This window comes from Eleutherodactylus coqui, chromosome 7 (assembly GCF_035609145.1).
Source record: "Eleutherodactylus coqui strain aEleCoq1 chromosome 7, aEleCoq1.hap1, whole genome shotgun sequence".
Taxonomy (NCBI): Eukaryota; Metazoa; Chordata; class Amphibia; order Anura; family Eleutherodactylidae; genus Eleutherodactylus; species Eleutherodactylus coqui.
Window position 1 is genome coordinate 184701252 of NC_089843.1, and position 18886 is coordinate 184720137.

Below are 18886 nucleotides of genomic sequence, written 5' to 3' on the forward strand. Positions count from 1 at the left end.
AATGGTAAGATTCAGATTTGGCACATCCATCAGGGATTCCGATGCAGATCTATTCTTGCCATCAAAATGATGAAATCTTGACGAAACCCCAAATAGGTGCAAATATAACTCAATGAACTTTATCGGGCACATTGGTAGGTGTCATATGGCAAAACTGGCAAAGCGTCACAATCTTACATTTTTAAACTGTAATTTCACCACAATGCTAGATTACATTCCCAGGTGCTGGGTTGAAGGACATTTGGTCTCACAGCGCTCATTACATGTATGGCCTTTGACACTTACCCACCGTCACCTCTCTTTGCAGTGGTGTCATGAACTACGAAACTGGACGCTACGGAGTGGAATCAAGTTGTCTTTAGTGACGAATACACGTTTAGTTTGAACACTGACGACATATGTATTTGTGTCTGTAGACCTCGGGGTGAGCACCCCAATCCTGTCTTTGCTGTGAAGCAGCACACTGCCCCCTGATGGTGTGATGGTCTGGAGAGGGGGGGGCTATTACATATGACAGATGGTCACCCCCAGAAGTAGTACAAGGGACAATGACAGCTCAGTGATCTGTTCAGGACATCCTGCAGCCACATATGTTCCTCATGGCTGTTTCCAGGAAGCATCTTCCAGCAGGATAATGCTTGGCCGACCACAAGGGTGTCACAGGAATGTCCACACAACATTGTCAAACTTCCAGGGCTGCCCGGTCACCAGATTTATTATCAATACATCATGTTTAGACCATCAGGGACACCAACTTCGACAGCCTACGAGTTTGCATGCTCAGTTACAACAAATGTGGAGTGCTATGCCGCAGGATACTATATGGAACCTGTATCCCTTTATACCCACCCATAACACATCGTGTATCTAGGCTAGAGGAAGCCCAACAGGGTATTAGAGCCTTCATGCCCCATGTATCACAACAGGGTATACAACAGGGTACTAAAGCCTCCATGCCCACCAGTATCACATCTTGTATCCAAGCTAGAGTCGGTACAACAGGGTATTAGAGCCTCCATGCCTGCCTGTATCACATCTTGTATCCAAGCTAGAGGCAGTAGAACAGGTTACTAGGGCCTCCATGCCCCTCCCCCTGTATTACATCTTGTATCCAAGCTAAAGGCGGTACAATAGGGTACTAGAGCATCCATGCCTACCCGTATCATATCTTGTATCCAAGCTAGAGGCGGTACAACAGGGAACTAGAGCCTCCATGCCCCTTCGTATCACATTTTGTATACAAGCTAATGGTGATACAATAGGGTACTAGAGCCTCCCTTCAAGTGCTCAGGTTTACACAATAAGTTATCCTTTTGCTCTGATATTGTAATCACTTCCTTATATCAACATCACAATCACACATCACATAGAAAGTTTCATCCGATTCGAACAATTCCTTCTACGGGAGGAATTTTTTGAGTGAGTGTATATATGATGTACACATTATCTATGACATACACATTGTGATAATTAAGTACTGGATGTCACCAGGATTTAGTTTCACCATTTTCTAATCTGTACAGTACACCAGTGCACATAAGGTAAAGAGTAAAAGGTGTCATACTGTGTTAGCTAGTAGAGCAAAACGTGATTTTTTTCTCAGTAAGAGAAACCCAGTAATCCTATAGATATGATATCTTTTAATGGCTAACAAAAATACATGATGTTATAGCGAGCCTATTCACAGTTCTTCCTCAGGCTTAAATGGGATAGATCTGAAGAGACGCATATATATATATGTATATACACACATACATATAAAAAGAGGAGAGCTTTAAACTAGAACAACATAGGAAGGGAAGTGAAAAGCCACGTAAAAATATACAGCTAATTAATACATTTGAGACCTTAGCTGTTAGAAGTGGAAAGAAAGAACAAAGACAAAAAATTCATCCTTTGGAAGTGTACCGGAAATATGTAGATCAGCTCTCCCCAATATTAAGGGACACTCTCCCGTCTTCCTTTTATGAAGCATCATTAAAGGAGATGTCTCGAGGCAGCAGTGAAATATTTTTTTTGCCCAGTCCCCCTTCTTCAGTATACAATACTAAGTACCAATGTAAATGGCTTTTAAAGCCGGTTCCTACTTACAGTTCTGGCGTTTCATGAACTTATAAAAAGTTTCCCAAAGATGGCCGCCGCTTCTTCTCCCTGCGCTTGCTTCAGCCCGACGTGCTCGCTCCCGAGACGCCGGTCACGCTTCGTATTAGCAGGGAGCTGTCCAGTGCTGATCCTTTCCCCCTGCACAAGTAACCCAGGCTTCGTAATAGGAGGGAGCTGTCCAGTGCTGAATTCTCAGCAGAAGGTACTGTAATGCCTCCCTGCAATTCACTTTCCACTGTTTTAGATGAAATAGTTTTTTCACCTAAATATATATGTGTGTGTATATATGCGTGTACACATTTTATATATATATCTATCTATATATATATAGATAGATATATATACAGTATACGTGTGTATGAGTATACGCATACGCGTATTCGTGAGTGTATATATACACACACATTTTATATATATATATATATATATATATATATATACACCCACACGTGTTTGTATATGTGTGTGTATGTGTGTATATATATATATATATATATATATATATATATATGTGTGTGTGTATATATATATATATATATATATATATATGTGTGTGTGTGTGTGTATGTGTATGTGTGCGTGTGTGTGTGTGTATGTATGCGTGTGTGTGTGTATGCATGCGTGTGTGTGTGTATGTATGCGTGTGTGTGTGTATGTATGCGTGTGTGTGTATGTATGCGCGTGCGCGTGTGTGTGTGTGTATGTATGCGCGTGTGTGTGTGTGTGTGTGTGTATACGTGTGTGTGTGTGTGTGTATGCGTGTGTGTATGCGTGTGTGTGTGTGTGTATGCGTGTGTGTGTATGCGTGTGTGTGTATGCGTGTGTGTGTGTGTGTATGCGTGTGTGTGTGTGCGTGCGTGTGTGTGTATGCGTGTGCGTGCGTGTGTGTGTAGGCCCCGGCGGCAGGCTCCGGAGGCAGCACGGCGGCAGGCTCCGGGCAGCAGCACGGCGGCAGGCTCCGGGCAGCAGCACGGCGGCAGGCTCCGGGCAGCAGCACGGCGGCAGGCTCCGGGGGGCAGCACGGCGGCAGGCTCCGGGGGGCAGCACGGCGGCAGGCTCCGGGGGGCAGCACGGCGGCAGGCTCCGGGGGGCAGCACGGCGGCAGGCTCCGGGGGGCAGCACGGCGGCAGGCTCCGGGGGGCAGCAAGGCGGCAGGCTCCGGGGGGCAGCACGGCGGCAGGCTCCGGGGGGGCAGCACGGCGGCAGGCTCCGGGGGGGGCAGCACGGCGGCAGGCTCCGGGGGGGCAGCACGGCGGCAGGCTCCGGGGGGCAGCACGGCGGCAGGCTCCGGGGGGGGCAGCACGGCGGCAGGCTCCGGGGGGCAGCACGGCGGCAGGCTCGGGGGCACGGCGGCAGGCTCCGGGGGGCAGCACGGCGGCAGGCTCGGGGGCACGGTGGCAGGCTCAGGCAGCACGGCGGCAGGCTCGGGGGCATGGCGGCAGGCTCGGGCAGCACGGCGGCAGGCTCGGGGGCAGGGCGGCAGGCTCGGGGGCAGGGCGGCAGGCTCGGGCAGCACGGCGGCAGGCTCGGGCAGCACGGCGGCAGGCTCGGGCAGCACGGCGGCAGGCTCGGGGCATGGCGGCAGGCTCGGGGGCATGGCGGCAGGCTCGGGGGCATGGCGGCAGGCTCGGGCAGCACGGCGGCAGGCTCGGGCAGCACGGCGGCAGGCTCGGGGGCATGGCGGCAGGCTCGGGGGCATGGCGGCAGGCTCGGGGGCAGGGCGGTAGGCTCGGGCAGCACGGCGGCAGGCTCGGGGGCAGGGCGGTAGGCTACGGGGCAGGGCGGTAGGCTACGGGGCAGGGCGGTAGGCTACGGGGCAGGGCGGTAGGCTAACACATCACCCCCGACCCCTCACTTACATGGGCGGCTTCTAGGCAGGGCTTCTCAGCTGGGCGGCTGGGCTTCTCGGCTCCGCTCGGCTGGGCTTCTCGGCTGGGCGGCTCTGCACCTTCCTCTAACAGAGGATGGTAGCAGAATGGCCGCTCCAGCGCGCTCCCGAGAGGTTACAGCTCTTCTGCGCATGCGCAGAAGAGCTGTAGCGGCTAACACACTGAAGCGGCTCGTGCTGAGCAGAAGACCGGACTGCGCAAGCGCGTCTAAAAAAGCAAGCCGCCAGCGAATTCAGACGGAACCATGGAGACGAGGACGCTAGCAACGGAGCAGGTAAGTGGAATAACTTCTGTATGGCTCATATTTAATGCACGATGTACATTACAAAGTGCATTAATATGGCCATACGGAAGTGTATAACCCCACTTGGTTTCGCGAGACCACCCCTTTAATAGTATTGCTGAAGCCGGGGAAAGAGCCAACTAAATGTGACTCATATAGACCAATATCACTACTTAATGTAGACTATAAAATACTGACTAAAATATTAGCCACCAGACTAAATAAGGTAATCCTTTCCATAATTCATGAAGATCAGACAGGGTTTATGCCCGGGAAATCAACCACAATCAATATACGCAGAACCCAAACAATAGTACAACTGGGCAGAATGCATAACAAACCTTGGGCAATAGCATCGTTGGAAACTAAAAAAGCATTTGACTCTGGAATTTTCTAGAAGCTTGCCTGATTCGCTTTTGTTTCGGACCAAATTTTTTGGGATGGATCAGATTGCTATATAGGTCACCCATGGCAAATGTGATAGTTAATGGCATACCATCACTGAAATTTCCATCGTCACGAGGAAAGTGCCAGGCATGCCCTTTATCCCCGGCTCTATTTGCAATAGCAATAGAGGCCCTGGCCATTCGCCTGCGCAATACCCCCACTGTGACAGGAGTGCAATGGGGAGACAAGGAGAGTAGGGTCGGACTATATGCAGATGATATGGTTCTATATTTCCGCAACCCCGAATGCTCTTTTCCGCGAGCCCTTGAGATAATAAATCTTTTCTCTGAATACTGTGGATTGTATATAAATTGGTCCAAATTGGCAATAATGTATACGGCCCATAATCCAACAGCAATCCCTTGTGTGCTTGCCAGTGGATTATTGGAAGTATCCAAATTTAAATATCTGGGAGTAAACATAGTACAAGACTATGAAAACAAAATAATTGAAAATATAGACCCATTATATGATTCAATAAATGCTAAAGTTAAAATTTGGTCCGGATTCCCTTTCTCAGTGGCTGGCCGCATAAACCTGATCAAGATGGTAATCCAGCCTAAATGTCTATACTCTCTACAGCACACTTCAGTTAAGGTTTCAGAGAAATTTTTTCAAATGTTGAACTCCCTGATCACTAGATTTATATGGGGCTCATCCATATCCAAACTAAATCTTACTAATCTGCAAAGACCCAGAAAACAAGCTGGAATGGCGCTATCTGACTTTAAATTATACTATTTAGCGGGACAACTGAGGAACCTCCGATTTTGGTTTGCTGAAGAAATGCCACTGACCGACTATTATTTGGCTAGCGAGGTGGCGGGGCAAAATTTGATTGGTTTTTTGGAACATCCAGAGTATATTAAGCCATCAAAACTCCTACCCCTACATAAGCTGGCTTTATTAGTGTGGCAAACAGCCAAAAAGGTTCAACAATATACTGATACAATGACTGATACCCCCCTATGGGGAAACCCTACCTTGTCATCAATGCAGACACTGCAGGACATTGGATATTGGGTTGCGTTGGGGATGAAAGTATTGGGTGACATATAAAAGGATAACATAATGCTGTCCTATATGCAACTACGGGAGAAGTTACAAACTCCCGGATTACAATGCTTCAGATATTTTCAATTAAGACATACTTTAAATGCTCCATTTCCACTGAATGTTATTAAAATCTCTAAGTACGCAATAGTGGGGATCCTCAAAACACAGGGTCCTAAAGGATTGATATCGCAACTCTATACGTATTTGTTATCGGCCAAAATAGACCATGATCCACTGCTAGTCTATGACAAGTGGAAAAGTAACATCCCCACGCTTACAACAGAAGATTGGCAGGAAGCAATGGGGTCACACCTACTGGAGTCACAATCAATAATAAACTCATACAATTGTATATTATACACCAGGTGTATCTTATGCCAGTCCATTTGAACACAATGGGCAGAACTAACACAACATGTTGCCATAGGTGTCATCAGCCAAATGCTGATTTTTGGCATTTCATGTGGGAATGTGCCTATGTTAAAACCTTCTGGGAGGAAGTCTTCACCTTTATTTCTGGACTCTTGTCGGTCCCTTTGGATCTGGATCCCAAAATAGCGGTGTTTGGGCTGATAGATGAGGAGGCGTGGACCCATCATGATAAGATATTTATTAGAAAGATACTATTCATGGCTGGAAAAACAGTGGCTATACGATGGATAGCAACGAGACCGCCCTCCATCTCATACTGGATGAGAATGGTAGACACTATAATTCCCTATGAAAAGGTGATTTATCAACACAGAGGATGCCCCGATAAATTTGAAAAAGTATGGGGGATATGGACAAGCTCGCACAATACATTATAAGTTGAATAAATATAAGTTTGATAAATAAATGAGGAAGAAATAAGTATACACATACACAATGAACCAAACATATTAAAGGTTTTATTTCGAATGTTAACAGTTATGAAAATGATGCTGTATTATTGAATTGTGATGTAAGATTCAGAACAAATTAGAAATATATTACACAGAATTGACTGTAATAATTGTCTTACAATCTGCTAATAAAACAAAGTTAAAAAAAGACAAAAAATTCAGAAGGCAAGTAGAGGAGCAAGAGACACCGATCACAAACTAAAATGTTTTTATACAAATGCACAGAGCATGAGAAACAAACAAGGAGAATTGGAGCTCCTAACACAGGAAGAGAAATATGAATTCATAGGCATCACGGAAACTTGGTGGAATGATACACATGATTGGAACACAAAGCTTGAAGGATACAACTTATTTATAAGAAACAGGCCAAAAAAAGGGGAGAAGGTATTGCGTTGTATGTTAGGAAAACATTAATCTCCACAGAGATTCAAGCTTCAGAGCATGGAAGTTCTATAGAAACTGTTTGGGTAAGAATACAAGGAGAGAATAACAGAAAGGACACCATTGTAGGCATTTACTATAGGCCACCTGGACAAGCAGAAGATATGGAAGAACTCTTTCTACATCAGATGGCCAAGCTCTCCAAAAAGCTAACAAAGTGATTATGGGAGATTTTAACTATCCAGAAATTTGTTGGGAATCTCTCTCAGGTAAAAGTAATGGATCCAACAAATTCTTATCAGCTCTTGCTGACAACTTGATCTTCCAAAAGGTCAAAGAGAAAACAAGGGGATCTGCTATCTTGGACCTAATTCTTACCAACAGGGAGAAGATGGTTGAGGACATAAGGGTGGCTGGGTCCTTAGGAGACAGTGATCATGCTATCCTTGAATTTTGGATAAAAAGGGGAGGAAGACCTGAGAAAACTCAGACCTCAAGGTTGGATTTCAGAAAGGCAGATTTCAATGAATTCAGAAAGAGGGTATGAAGAATCCAATGGCCAGATGTTCTTAAGAACGGAAATGCCCAAGAAGGTTGGAAAATATTGCGAAGTAAGATTCTCAAAGCACAATCGTTAACAATCCCTAAAAGAAGGAAGAATGGGAAGCATTTAAAGAAACCAGAATGGATGAACACAGAACTTACACACATGTTAAAAAGGAAAAAAAATGTGTTTATCAAATGGAAAGAGGGGATAATATCTAAAGAAGAATATAATGCGGTCTGCAGAAGCTGTAGGGCAAGTGTCAGAAAAGCTAAAACTAATAATGAATTGAGGCTTGCAACAGAGGCCAGCAATAAAAAAGGATTTTGGGGGTATGTCAAAAGCAAAAGAAAAGTCAAAGATACTATTGGATGCTTACAACATGAAAATGGTGAATTGGTTAAGAATGATGTTGAGAAGGCCGAACTTTTAAATTCCAATTTTGTATCTGTTTTCTTTCAGAAAGTAGATAGAACATCAACTGATCTTCCCTGTGCTATTGGGGGAATAAAAGAATGCAGGCTATCTGTAAGCAGAGAGATGGTGAGGGAACACTTAGCTCACTTAAATGAATTCAAGTCTCATGGTCCAGATGATTAACATCCGAGGATACTAAAGGAAGCAGCGGAGGGAATTGCTGAACCACTCGCCATAATCTTTGAAAATTCCTGAAGAACAGGAGATTCCAGAAGATTGGGAAAGGGTGAATGTTGTGCCTATCTTCAAAAAAGGGAAGAAGGTGGATCCAGGAAACTACAGGCATGTGAGCCTGACTTCTATACAGGGAAAGATCTTTGAACAAATTATTAAACAGCATATATGCAAGTACTTGGATGAAAATGGAGTAATTAACCAGAGCCAGCATGGGTTTGTAACAAACAAGTAATGCCAGACTAATCTAATTTCCTTCTATGATAGTATCACTGACTGGGTTGATCAGGGAAATGCAGTGGATATAGTTTTTCTTGATCTTAGTAAAGCATTTGACAAAGTATCTCATACTATACTTATTGAAAAAATGACCAAATATGGGATTGACAAGGCAACTGTTAGGTGTATTCAGAAGTGGCTGAGTGATCGTACTCAAAGAGTGGTCATAAATGGCTGCACATCTAAGTGGAAGAATGTATCAAGTGGGGTACCACAAGGCTCTGTCTTAGGCCCAGTGTTGTTCAATATTTTTATAAATGATCTGTGGAAGGGAATTGATGGGAAACTGGTCAAATTTGCTGATAACACAAAGCTAGGAGGGATGTCTAACATTAGGGAAGATAGAGAGAGGATTCAAAAAGATCTAGAAAAGCTTGCACAGTGGGCAGCGACTAACAGAATGGTATTTAACAAGGAAAAATGCAAAGTCCTACATCTGGGCAAGAAAAATGAAAAAAGCACATACAGAATGGGAGGAATTGAGCTAAGCAGCAGCACATGTGAAAACACTTGGGTATACTAATAGATCATAGACTGAACACGAGTCAACAATGTGATACAGCAGCCAAAAAGGCAAATACAATTCTGGGATGTATTAAGAGAAGCATAGAGTCTAGATCACTTGAGGTCATTATCCCCCTTTACTCTTCCTTAGTCAGACCTCATCTGGAATACTGTGTCCAGTTCTGGGCACCCCACTTTAAAAAAGATATAGAAAAACTGGAGCAAGTTCAGAGAAGAGTTACCAAGATGGTAAGCGGTCTGCAAATCATGTCCTATAAAGAACGGTTAAGGGATCTGGGAATGTTTAGCTTGCAAAAAAAGCTGAGAGGAGACTTAATAGCAGACTACAGGTATCTAAAGGGTTGTCACACTGCAGAGGAATCAGCCCTATTCTCATTTGCACAAGGAAAGACTAGAAGCAATGGGATGAAACTGAAAGGGAAGAGACATAAATTAGATATTAGAAAAAAATTCTGGCAGTGAGGGTGATCAATGAGTGGAACAGGTTACCACGGGAGGTGGTGAGTTCTCCTTCAATGGAAGTGTTCAAACAAAGGCTGGACAAATATCTGTCTGGGATGATTTAGTAAATCCCGCACTGAGCAGGGGGTTAGACCCGATGACCCTGGAGGTCCCTTCCAACTCTACCATTCTATGATTCTAAAAGGCACAGACATGATGTGACTAATTTGCACTTAAAACAATACCAGAACAGGATGAGTAGAGGAGTAAATACTTAATTAGTCCACTTATATGAATGTGAAAGTTTTATGGTCCCTAAATTGGTGTTAGGGAGTCACCAGGCCTGTGTGTTATCTCTGCTACAGACTTATCATATTCTTCAATGATGCATGAAGCCACTTGAGATGTTGCTGCCTGTGTTGAAATTGTCGAAGATGGTTTTAAACGTGTACTCCCAAATTCTTCCATGACACTGAGATCTAAAGTTGCCTTTTAATATAATAACTTTTATATTTTCTATGTTGTGTCCATGACTAGAAAAGTGCTTGGCCACAAGTAATTCTGTCTTTCTCTGTTTAATTGTGTGACGATGAGACCTCATCCTCGCTTTCAGTTTTTGTCCTGTTTCTCCAAAATAAAGAACCCCAACAGGACATTTACTGCACAGGATCAGGTACACAACATCAGATGTGGAACATATGAATGGCCCCAGGATCTTATAGTTCTGCAGTGTGTTGGGGTTATGTAACCTGACCAAGGTTCATACATGTGAGCAGGTCTTACAGCTCCTTACATTACGGGGATGAGGTTTTTTTTGTGTCAGAGGGCAATGCACTCCTGATTATAAAGTTCCTCAAAGTAAGAGGTTGCCTGTAACACAGAAGGGGAGGGTCCGGGAATATGGTTTTCAGACGGTCATCCTTGTGTAGCTAGGATGGAGTTTCTTTGCGGTTTTCCGTAGTACCTCTAGCTGTGAATTGTAAGTCACTACTAGAGGCACACAACAGTTTTCTTCCTTCTCCCTTTATTGGAGTAGTTGATTTCTGGGTATCCTGGTGACTCTGGTGATTTGGTCATGAATTGAGGTGGGATGGTAGCCCTGATTTAAAAATGTCCTTTTTAGATGCTGTAAATGTTCCTCTCTATCTGTTGGGTTGAAGCAGATCCGGTTCTATCTGATGGTCTGGCGTAGACAGACTTTTTGATGTGTTTAGGGTGGAAGCTGTACCATCTGAGGTATGTGGGACGATCAATTGGTTTTCGGTATAGGGATTTCTGTATTAATATTTATTGTGGTGTCCAAAAAGTTGATTTCTGTATACGAGTAGCTTAATGTCACGTTTATGGTGAGGTGAAATACACTGAATCTCTCATGTAATTTTATTAGCTCTTGTTCGGAGTTGGTCCTGATGATTATGATGTCGTCAATGTAGCGGAAGTAGGCCCATGGTTTGCTGGAGCAGGAGGCCAGAAAGTCACTCTCCAGTTTTGCCATGAAAAGGTTGGCATATTGAGGTGCCATTTTACTGCCCATGGCGGTCACAGTGTGTGAGGATGAATCTTGTGAGTAGTAACACGGATTCAGAGGCAACCCCAATGGCTTCAAGATGTGCCTTGCAGGCAGTCCATTTTCCTGTGGGATGTTGGAGTATAAGTATTCCACATCCATGGTGGCCAGAGTGGTGCCATCGGGGACCTATGGTTGACAGTTTGTTCAGTAGGTCCATGGTGTCCTGCTGGTAGCTAGTTGTATTTCTCACCAATGGTTTGAGGACACCTTCCACCCATCCAGAGATTCCTTCAGTGAGGGTTCCCAACACCTGAGATAATTGGCCTCCCTGGGTTGCCAGCTTTGTGTAGTTTGGGAAGCATGTTGTACATTGTACATGTAACATCACTGTTGCTATTAGTAACAGCCGACTCCCGCTGCGGGATAGCATCGGCTCACAAGCCCATGGTGTAAGTTTTCATCCTGTTGCATTAACTTACGTCCTGTGGCATTAAGGCATTATGGACAACTTTTGGAATTGTTCTTGCGGATTTCTAACATATAGGAGATGTAACTCCACAATTAAAGTCTGCAAAAAAATGCAATAAATTCTGCGAGACATTCCGAAAGAATACATTCCACAGTTAAAACGCAACAAAATCTGCGATAATTAACAAAATCCGCATCTGTGCTGCATCCTGAGGACATCTACGTCCCGTGTGAAAGGTTCCTAAGTCAGCTGCATGTGATTCTACAACTACATCTCTGGTCAGGTTTGCTAGCAACAAATTTTTCATCACACTCTCCATTCATTTGGGGGTTATTTAATTTCCATCGCAAACTCAGCAAGTACTGCAACATAATTATCACTTTGTTCAGTTTCCAGCACATTCCTCTCACACACACCTTTCTCTCACCTGTAGGCGTGGGAGTCAGTTGGTGACCACATCACTTACAGCCGAGACACTCGCGCAACAGTAAACTTTGGGTTAAATTTGGTATCTGCATGTTCCTGACACAACTCACTTCCATTGTTGCTAGATACCCGGACTTCTGGAGTATTTAAGCTGCACAGAATTAATAGTCTTTTGAACGGCCTCACCACTCTTCTTCTGATGGTGCATCTTGTCTGGATCCACTGACAAGACCAGAAGACCACAAGACTCCACCTGCGATCCGCTTAGGGACTTTTTTCTTGTCCCCTGAATATTGAACAACTAGGTGCACACCGGTCTGGTCCTCTGCACATCCAGCAAACATTTCTTCCTTCACCTACGACAACTGTCTGCTGCTGACATTGGTCAAACCTGGTAACCACATTATTCCACTCGGCTTAGTAGACTCCAGAATACTCCAGTGGCGTTGCATTGGCCATTTTATCTCCGGACATCTGGATATGCATTGGTACATATTTAAACATCCCCAGTACTCGAAGGATGAGCACTCTCTGGATTCCCGTGCAGACCCTCAGTCTTGTTACTTCAATAGCAAGGACTGTTTGCATGTCCGACTTTTTTCTTATTATTTGGCCACTGGTCCTTTAAAAATTTCTTTTTGCAATCACCACACTTCGTGCTCCATTTTTTTTGCATCTTCTACCACGTGACAATAGAGGATTAGGCACCATACAGAATTGCCATCTTCTTCATCTAAGACAGTTGGCGCCACTTTCAGGAAGACAGTGAACACTTGGTCTTCGATAAGTCTGGCGGCTGCCAGCATTATTGCACTCAGCAGCCATTTCACCATTTTCCAAACTGTACATTACACCAGTAGGCATAAAACAAAATCCTGCTCATCTGACCACTGACTGTACATTAATCTAATTCTGCCTAATGCTTTAGCATCACGTCAACAGTCTCATAGCATAGCACTGTCTGGGTTTCACTCTCTAGCCTCTAGCTACCTGTTTAAAAAAACAAGCAAGGTGCAACTTCATTATGATAGAAGCACCTTTTTCTACCTACACACTAATAGCCCTCTACTGGCCAACTCCGGTATTGTCTCTTCACCAAAATATTAAAACAGGAAACTCTAGTGGTGACATCCGGTAGTTTTATATCACAACATATATACAATATCAGTATATTAGCATATACAGTATATTATACATTTGATGGTAGAAACGGATTACCTTCAAAATCCACATCTCCAACTAATATTGTTTTCCCAGTAACTGGATCTTCTATGTGATTGATGCCAACGTCTATTACAGCAGCCCCATCTTTAACCATGTCTGCTGTGATCAATTTTGGAATACCTGGAAAAAATTACTTAGTTTGAGAACACAGAAATTAGGAGATGTATAATGATACAGAACTTGTTAATTATGTTTCCCACCATGAAAAAGTTTATTTAACCCAATAAGGACCAAGTGCCGTAAACGTATGGTGCTTGGTCCTGGCTTTTAATCCCACGTTATAGTAAAAATATGGTGTGGGCATAAAGCACCGGTTCCTGCAGTGTAGCAGGAGCAGATGAGGACCTTGGCTATTAGTTATATCCGAAGACTTGGAGGAGAAGGCAGAATTATTTTTTAATCGCTTCTGCCTTTCTCTTGCAGGCTATATAGCGCTCAATGAGCTCTATGCACTGAATACAGAAATCGAAAGTGCTGCATTAACTATTCAACCCGGAGATCACGTGATGGCTAGCTGCCCCCTGCCACGGCAGAGCTACGGGGTCCTAACAGACCCAAACCAGCTGTGCCATTGACTACTGCTAAAACAGGTGAATGTTTTCCCCTGTAACTGGGGCTCCTATGGATGCAGCTCCTATGCATGTGCCAGCTACTGTGGAAAAGTGTGAAAATAAAGAAAAAGAAGACAATGTGAATGACCCCCAGAGGCCTTAAATAATGTCATGGGGGACATAGATGTTAAAAAAAGTAGTTATAAAAATAAGGTTTGAAAAAATTACAGAATAAAATAAAATAAATAAATTATATATATATAAAATATAAAGCGTAAATGACCCACCGATGACACCATCCTAAACCATCTCCATATGCATCCTGTAATCCGAGACCATACAAAATCTACATCAAAACGTCCAAAACAAAATGAGAAACCCATTTCCATACTTTACTTTAGCATAAATATACATTTTTTTAAAAAAACAACTATAAATAATAAAAAAAAGTTTAAGCTTTTCATCACCTAATCAATTATAAATAATAATGATTATAAAAATTTTGTGAAAAAAGATTTAAGAAAACAGCCCTATATGTCATAGGAAAAAAAACACAGCAAAAATAATTTTGGTAGCTGAAGAAGAAAAAATAGAGCTGAAAAACCACCACATGGGTAGAATCCCTAAAAAGTATCTGGTACTTAAGGAACGAAGCACCCTGGTCCTTAAGGGGTTAAAAAGGACTGTGCTATAAAAATATTAGATATATGGATGGAATAGACTGCATCTCTCGCCCAGAACGATACTCCAGTCACACCCTACTGAAATAAACAACATCAAATCATCCAAGCGTTATAAATGTGGAGCATGAGAAGAGTGTAAGTACCCCATAGAGGCGTGGTGAGTGACCCCTGGGGTACATGTACAATACGATGAGAGCTTAGGCTATAGAGGAACTAGCTCATTCACGCCTTACACAGATGGCCCAAGGTGATTGACGGGTCTTTTATTTATGCTTTAGGTTAACAGTTCTATTCTCTTCTATTTATTAAAGGTCCATTAACATGGGACGACTCTCAGGCAAGCGATGCCTGACACTCGTTTCTGTGTGTCCACACTCGTGTGCTGTCACACGGGAGCTAACAGAGCTTTCTCGCTCACGGAGCGGGCAGTGCCTCTCACTCCCCCGCCCCTCTCCACTGAGATAACACAGCGGCCGTTCACTACTGAACAGCCGCTGTTTAAACTGAACGATGAGCGATCACCTGATCGTCCATCATTTATGCAGAATAAACGATGGACGATGAGCATCATTCAAACATGTATGACAATTATGGAGGGGACCAGGATGATGTACTGGGCCACTACAACATACTCTGTTAACCCCCTAGTGGCATGCTAATATTTTGCCTTAAGGACCAAGTGATATATTTAGTGATGAATTGCAAGAGCCATAACTTACTGACGTTGCTGCATGACGGATTTTTTTTTTTGCAGGACAAGTTGTATTTTTTTAATTGTTGGGGCCTATATAATGTGCTGTAGAACTTTTATTACATTTTTGGGGGGGGGAAGATGGGAAAAAAAACGTTCCCATTCACTTCAATGGGGCTGCTCACAGAAGCATCAAAACGCAGCGTCTTCAACGCTGCGCTTTGACAGCAATGCATATTCTATCTTTGGCCTTTTTCAGCCGAGCGTCGCCCATTGAAATGAATGGGCAGCGTTAGCAGCGCTGTCGAAAATGTGTCACAACTTTAGTACCATATTTCTGACAGCGCTCAACGGCAGCGCTAGCAGTACAAAAAAAAAAGTTAATACTCACCTAACCAGAGCCCTCCAGAACCCTGCCACAGTGCTCCGTTGCTCTGTGTAGACAGCCATTTACTGTCAGCAGTGATAGAACATGTTTCACTTGTGACGGGATTTAAAAACCCCACCTGCAGCAAAACAGTCCTCTGATTAGTCTCTCTCTCCCTCTCCATCCATCCTTCTTTGCATCCATCCATTTATCCCTCTTTCAATCCATCCATCTGTAGTGGCCTGAAGTGAGTGGGGACCCTCCATAATGTTAAATGGTTGTCTCGTGCATTTGTATTGTCAGTGTCTTACATGTAGTGTGTATCTGTGATGTGTATTTTACCTCTGCAGCACTGAATGGGTTAATGTCTGGGTTATGTCTGAGAAATGTATCTTCTTGTATGTCATGTGACTGTCATTTATATGTGTTTGCAAGGTGTATGCAAGGGGGCTTTTTGCAAGAGAGAGAGTGGGAGTCTGAAGTGGTAGTCTTGCAACCACAGTGATCGTCTGGTGTGTGGAGAATGGAGGAAGTGGAGCGATTCCTACTGCTTGGCCTGGGACTAGCTTACCCAGAGTGTTCCAGTACTGAGTGTGAGAGAAGGACCGCTACATGGCCAGAAGCCAAGAACCAATAAATGTGAGTGTGGACTCTTTCAATCCATCCATCCCTCTTTCAATCCATCCATTCTCCCCTCCCCCCTAAAAAAAAAGTTGCTACTCACTTAACGAGAGCCCTCCGGGACCCTTCCACAGTGCTTCGTCGCTCCGTGCAGACAGCCATTGGCTGTCAGCAGTGATAGAACATATTCCGCTAGTGATGGGATTTGAAAACCCTGCCTACAGTAAAAGAGTCCTCTTATTGGTCAGTCTGTCTGTCTATCTCCATCCATCCCTCCTTAAATCCATCCATCCACCTCTCTTTGCATCCATCCATCCCTCTTTGCGTCCATGCATCCATCCATCTCTCTTGCCTGTGTAAGGGAGGCCTAAGACCCATAGAATTTTTATTTTTCTGACAGTGAAACTACATGAGGTCTTGTTTTTAGTGTGAAGAGTTGTAGTTTTTATTGATACCAGTTTGAAGCACATGTGACTTTTTGATTGACTTTTATTGTGCTCTTTGGGAGGCAAACAAAAGAAAAATAACAATTCTAGCATTAGTTTTCTAAATAATTTTTATAATTCACCAATGCTTGATTAATAACAAAATATTTTCACTGTCTGGGTTGTTATGAATGTGGTAATACCTATTATGCGCTGCTTTTTACATTTTTAAGTTGTACAAAAATGTAAGTTTTGTTGGAAAAATGTGGATTTTATTAAGTGGATTTGTTTTTCTTAGGGTGACCACCCACTACAGTTTTTTTTCACTGTGAAATTCGCAGCATTTTTTTTTTCTGCAGGGGTCTATGGGACTTGTAATGTTAAAATCGCAATCGCGCAAAATCGCAATTTACAGCAAAATCGCGATTTTGCACGATCGCAATTTTAACATTACAAGTCCCATAGACCCCTGCAGAAAAAAAAACCCTGCGAATTTCACAGTGAAAAAAAAAACTGTAGTGGGTAGTCACCCTAAATGTAAATGTTTTTGCACTTTTGTTGATGCTGTTTTTTTTAGTCCCTCAAGGAGGCTTGAAGATGTAATTGTTTAATCTCTAGGATAATACACTGCATTACTTATATACTTCTGCCATGGGAACCCATTGGTGCCTTGTAAGCGTACTGTGGGGTACTGATGGATAAGAGAAAGTGCCCCCACTCCCCGTCCTCTGTTTACCTGCTGATCGTGGCATGTAAGGAGGTAAACTGCCAGGATCTGAGGTTTCTCTGTTCCTGACTGTCAGAGCAGGAGCCTGGTGGTCAATCATCAGCTAAACCACTACTTTAAAGGCCCCCTGTCCATGGGCGTTGCATGTTTGTCATGTGCATTTATGCTGTCAGGAATTTCTGTGTACATGAAGTGTATATGGTGCACCTCTGCAGTGCTGAAAGGGTTAATGCCTGCAAATGAGCTATCTCTGTCTGGAAATGTATCGTTTTATGTTGTGAGTTTGTGGTCACCTGACTATGCTTTATATTAATGTTTGCAGAAAGTGAGTGCAAGAGAGTCTCGTCTAAGGCCGCCTGCAGACGAGCGGGTCGGATCCGGCAGCGAGAATTCTCGCCGCGCGATCCGACCCGAGCGCCTGCAGGGACGAGCGCGTACTCACCCGCGCCTGGCGGCCCCGGCTCTTTCATGTGCCGGCTGCCGCCGCATGCGCAGACCGGAGCCGGCGGCCGGGTGAGTGCGTGCCCCACAGAAAATTAGGACATGCCGTGGTTTGTTTGCCGCGCGAGATTTCGCGCGGCCAAACCGCGGCCGTCTGCATAGGAGTGCATATTTTAATGCACTCCTATGCAAACTTTCAGCGGCGGAAATCCCGCGGCAAATCCTGCGGCGGGATTTCCGCTCGTGTGCAGGCGGCCTAAGTCAGTTGGAGAGAAAGTCAGTTCTTGGCCTAGTCTAGACTGAAACAGTCTGAGGGTGCGTTCACACGAGCACATAAACGGCGCGTTTTTGCGCCCAATCGTATAAATATGACCATCTGAGGCATTGGTTTCCAATGTATTCGTTCGCACGGGCGATTTTACGGCGCGTAAAAACGGCAACCCGAAAAAAAAACGGAACATATGCGACCGAAATACGCGCCAACGCATATTCGATGGCCGAAAAGATAGTTTGCAAAGTAGGAACAAACGATAATACGCTTTCTAGCTCTGGTCATGATCGCCGAAAAACGTTCTTTCCGGCGATTAAACGCTGCGCACGTGCGAATGTAAATACGCCTACACTCGTGTGACCGTGCCCTGAGAGCCAGGACTCTTGGAGTGTCGGTCGATGTGTCTTTCAAGCGTTCACAGCATTCCCCTGTGCTGTGGAAGTGAGAATGGAAGAAGCCGAAAGGTATCACCCGTCTCCCCTGGATATCCCTGATACTAGGAGACCCCGGGATAGCTGCAAGCCCCTGTGAGAGAGAGGAGATGTTCTGCTGAGTCGAGTGCCTGCCGTCTTTGCTGCAATCGTGAGTGTGAACAGGGAGAGAGAAAAAGAGAAAGGAAGGTGGAAATATGTGTCCAGGACCCCGCAGACAACTTTGACTGTAGAATATTCTTCCGTGAATTCTGTGTATGCCTCCCTGCCCTCTCATGCAGAGTGGAGCAAGTTGTACTCCGTTGCAAAACTTGTAATGCACTTATTGGACTGTTAGTAAACGAGTTTCACTGACCGTTCCCGGTATGACGCTTAAATAGACTTCTCCGTGTATGGATCCTTTATTAACCATAGGTCGCATTCGCCATGGAAGAAGGAACGGTGGCGTCATCCATGACAACCCCAAAGAAGAAAAAGGTAAACCTGTTCCCGATTACCAACTCCTTTAATAGCCTGCCCTTGGCCCTGTTGGACGTGTCCTGGCTACCCTCTGGGTGGGAGAC

At 44.3% G+C, this 18886-nt stretch overlaps 1 protein-coding gene across 1 annotated transcript in view; it reads right to left on the minus strand.

The window, feature by feature from the left end:
• MTHFD2L (methylenetetrahydrofolate dehydrogenase (NADP+ dependent) 2 like) overlaps window positions 1-18886 on the minus strand; it is a 69779-nt gene that overhangs the window by 365 nt on the left and 50528 nt on the right. Inside the window, exon 7 of the mRNA XM_066574084.1 lies at window positions 13110-13235. Within this exon, the coding sequence (XP_066430181.1) occupies window positions 13110-13235 (126 nt within the window). The remainder of the gene's footprint in view (window positions 1-13109; window positions 13236-18886) is intronic.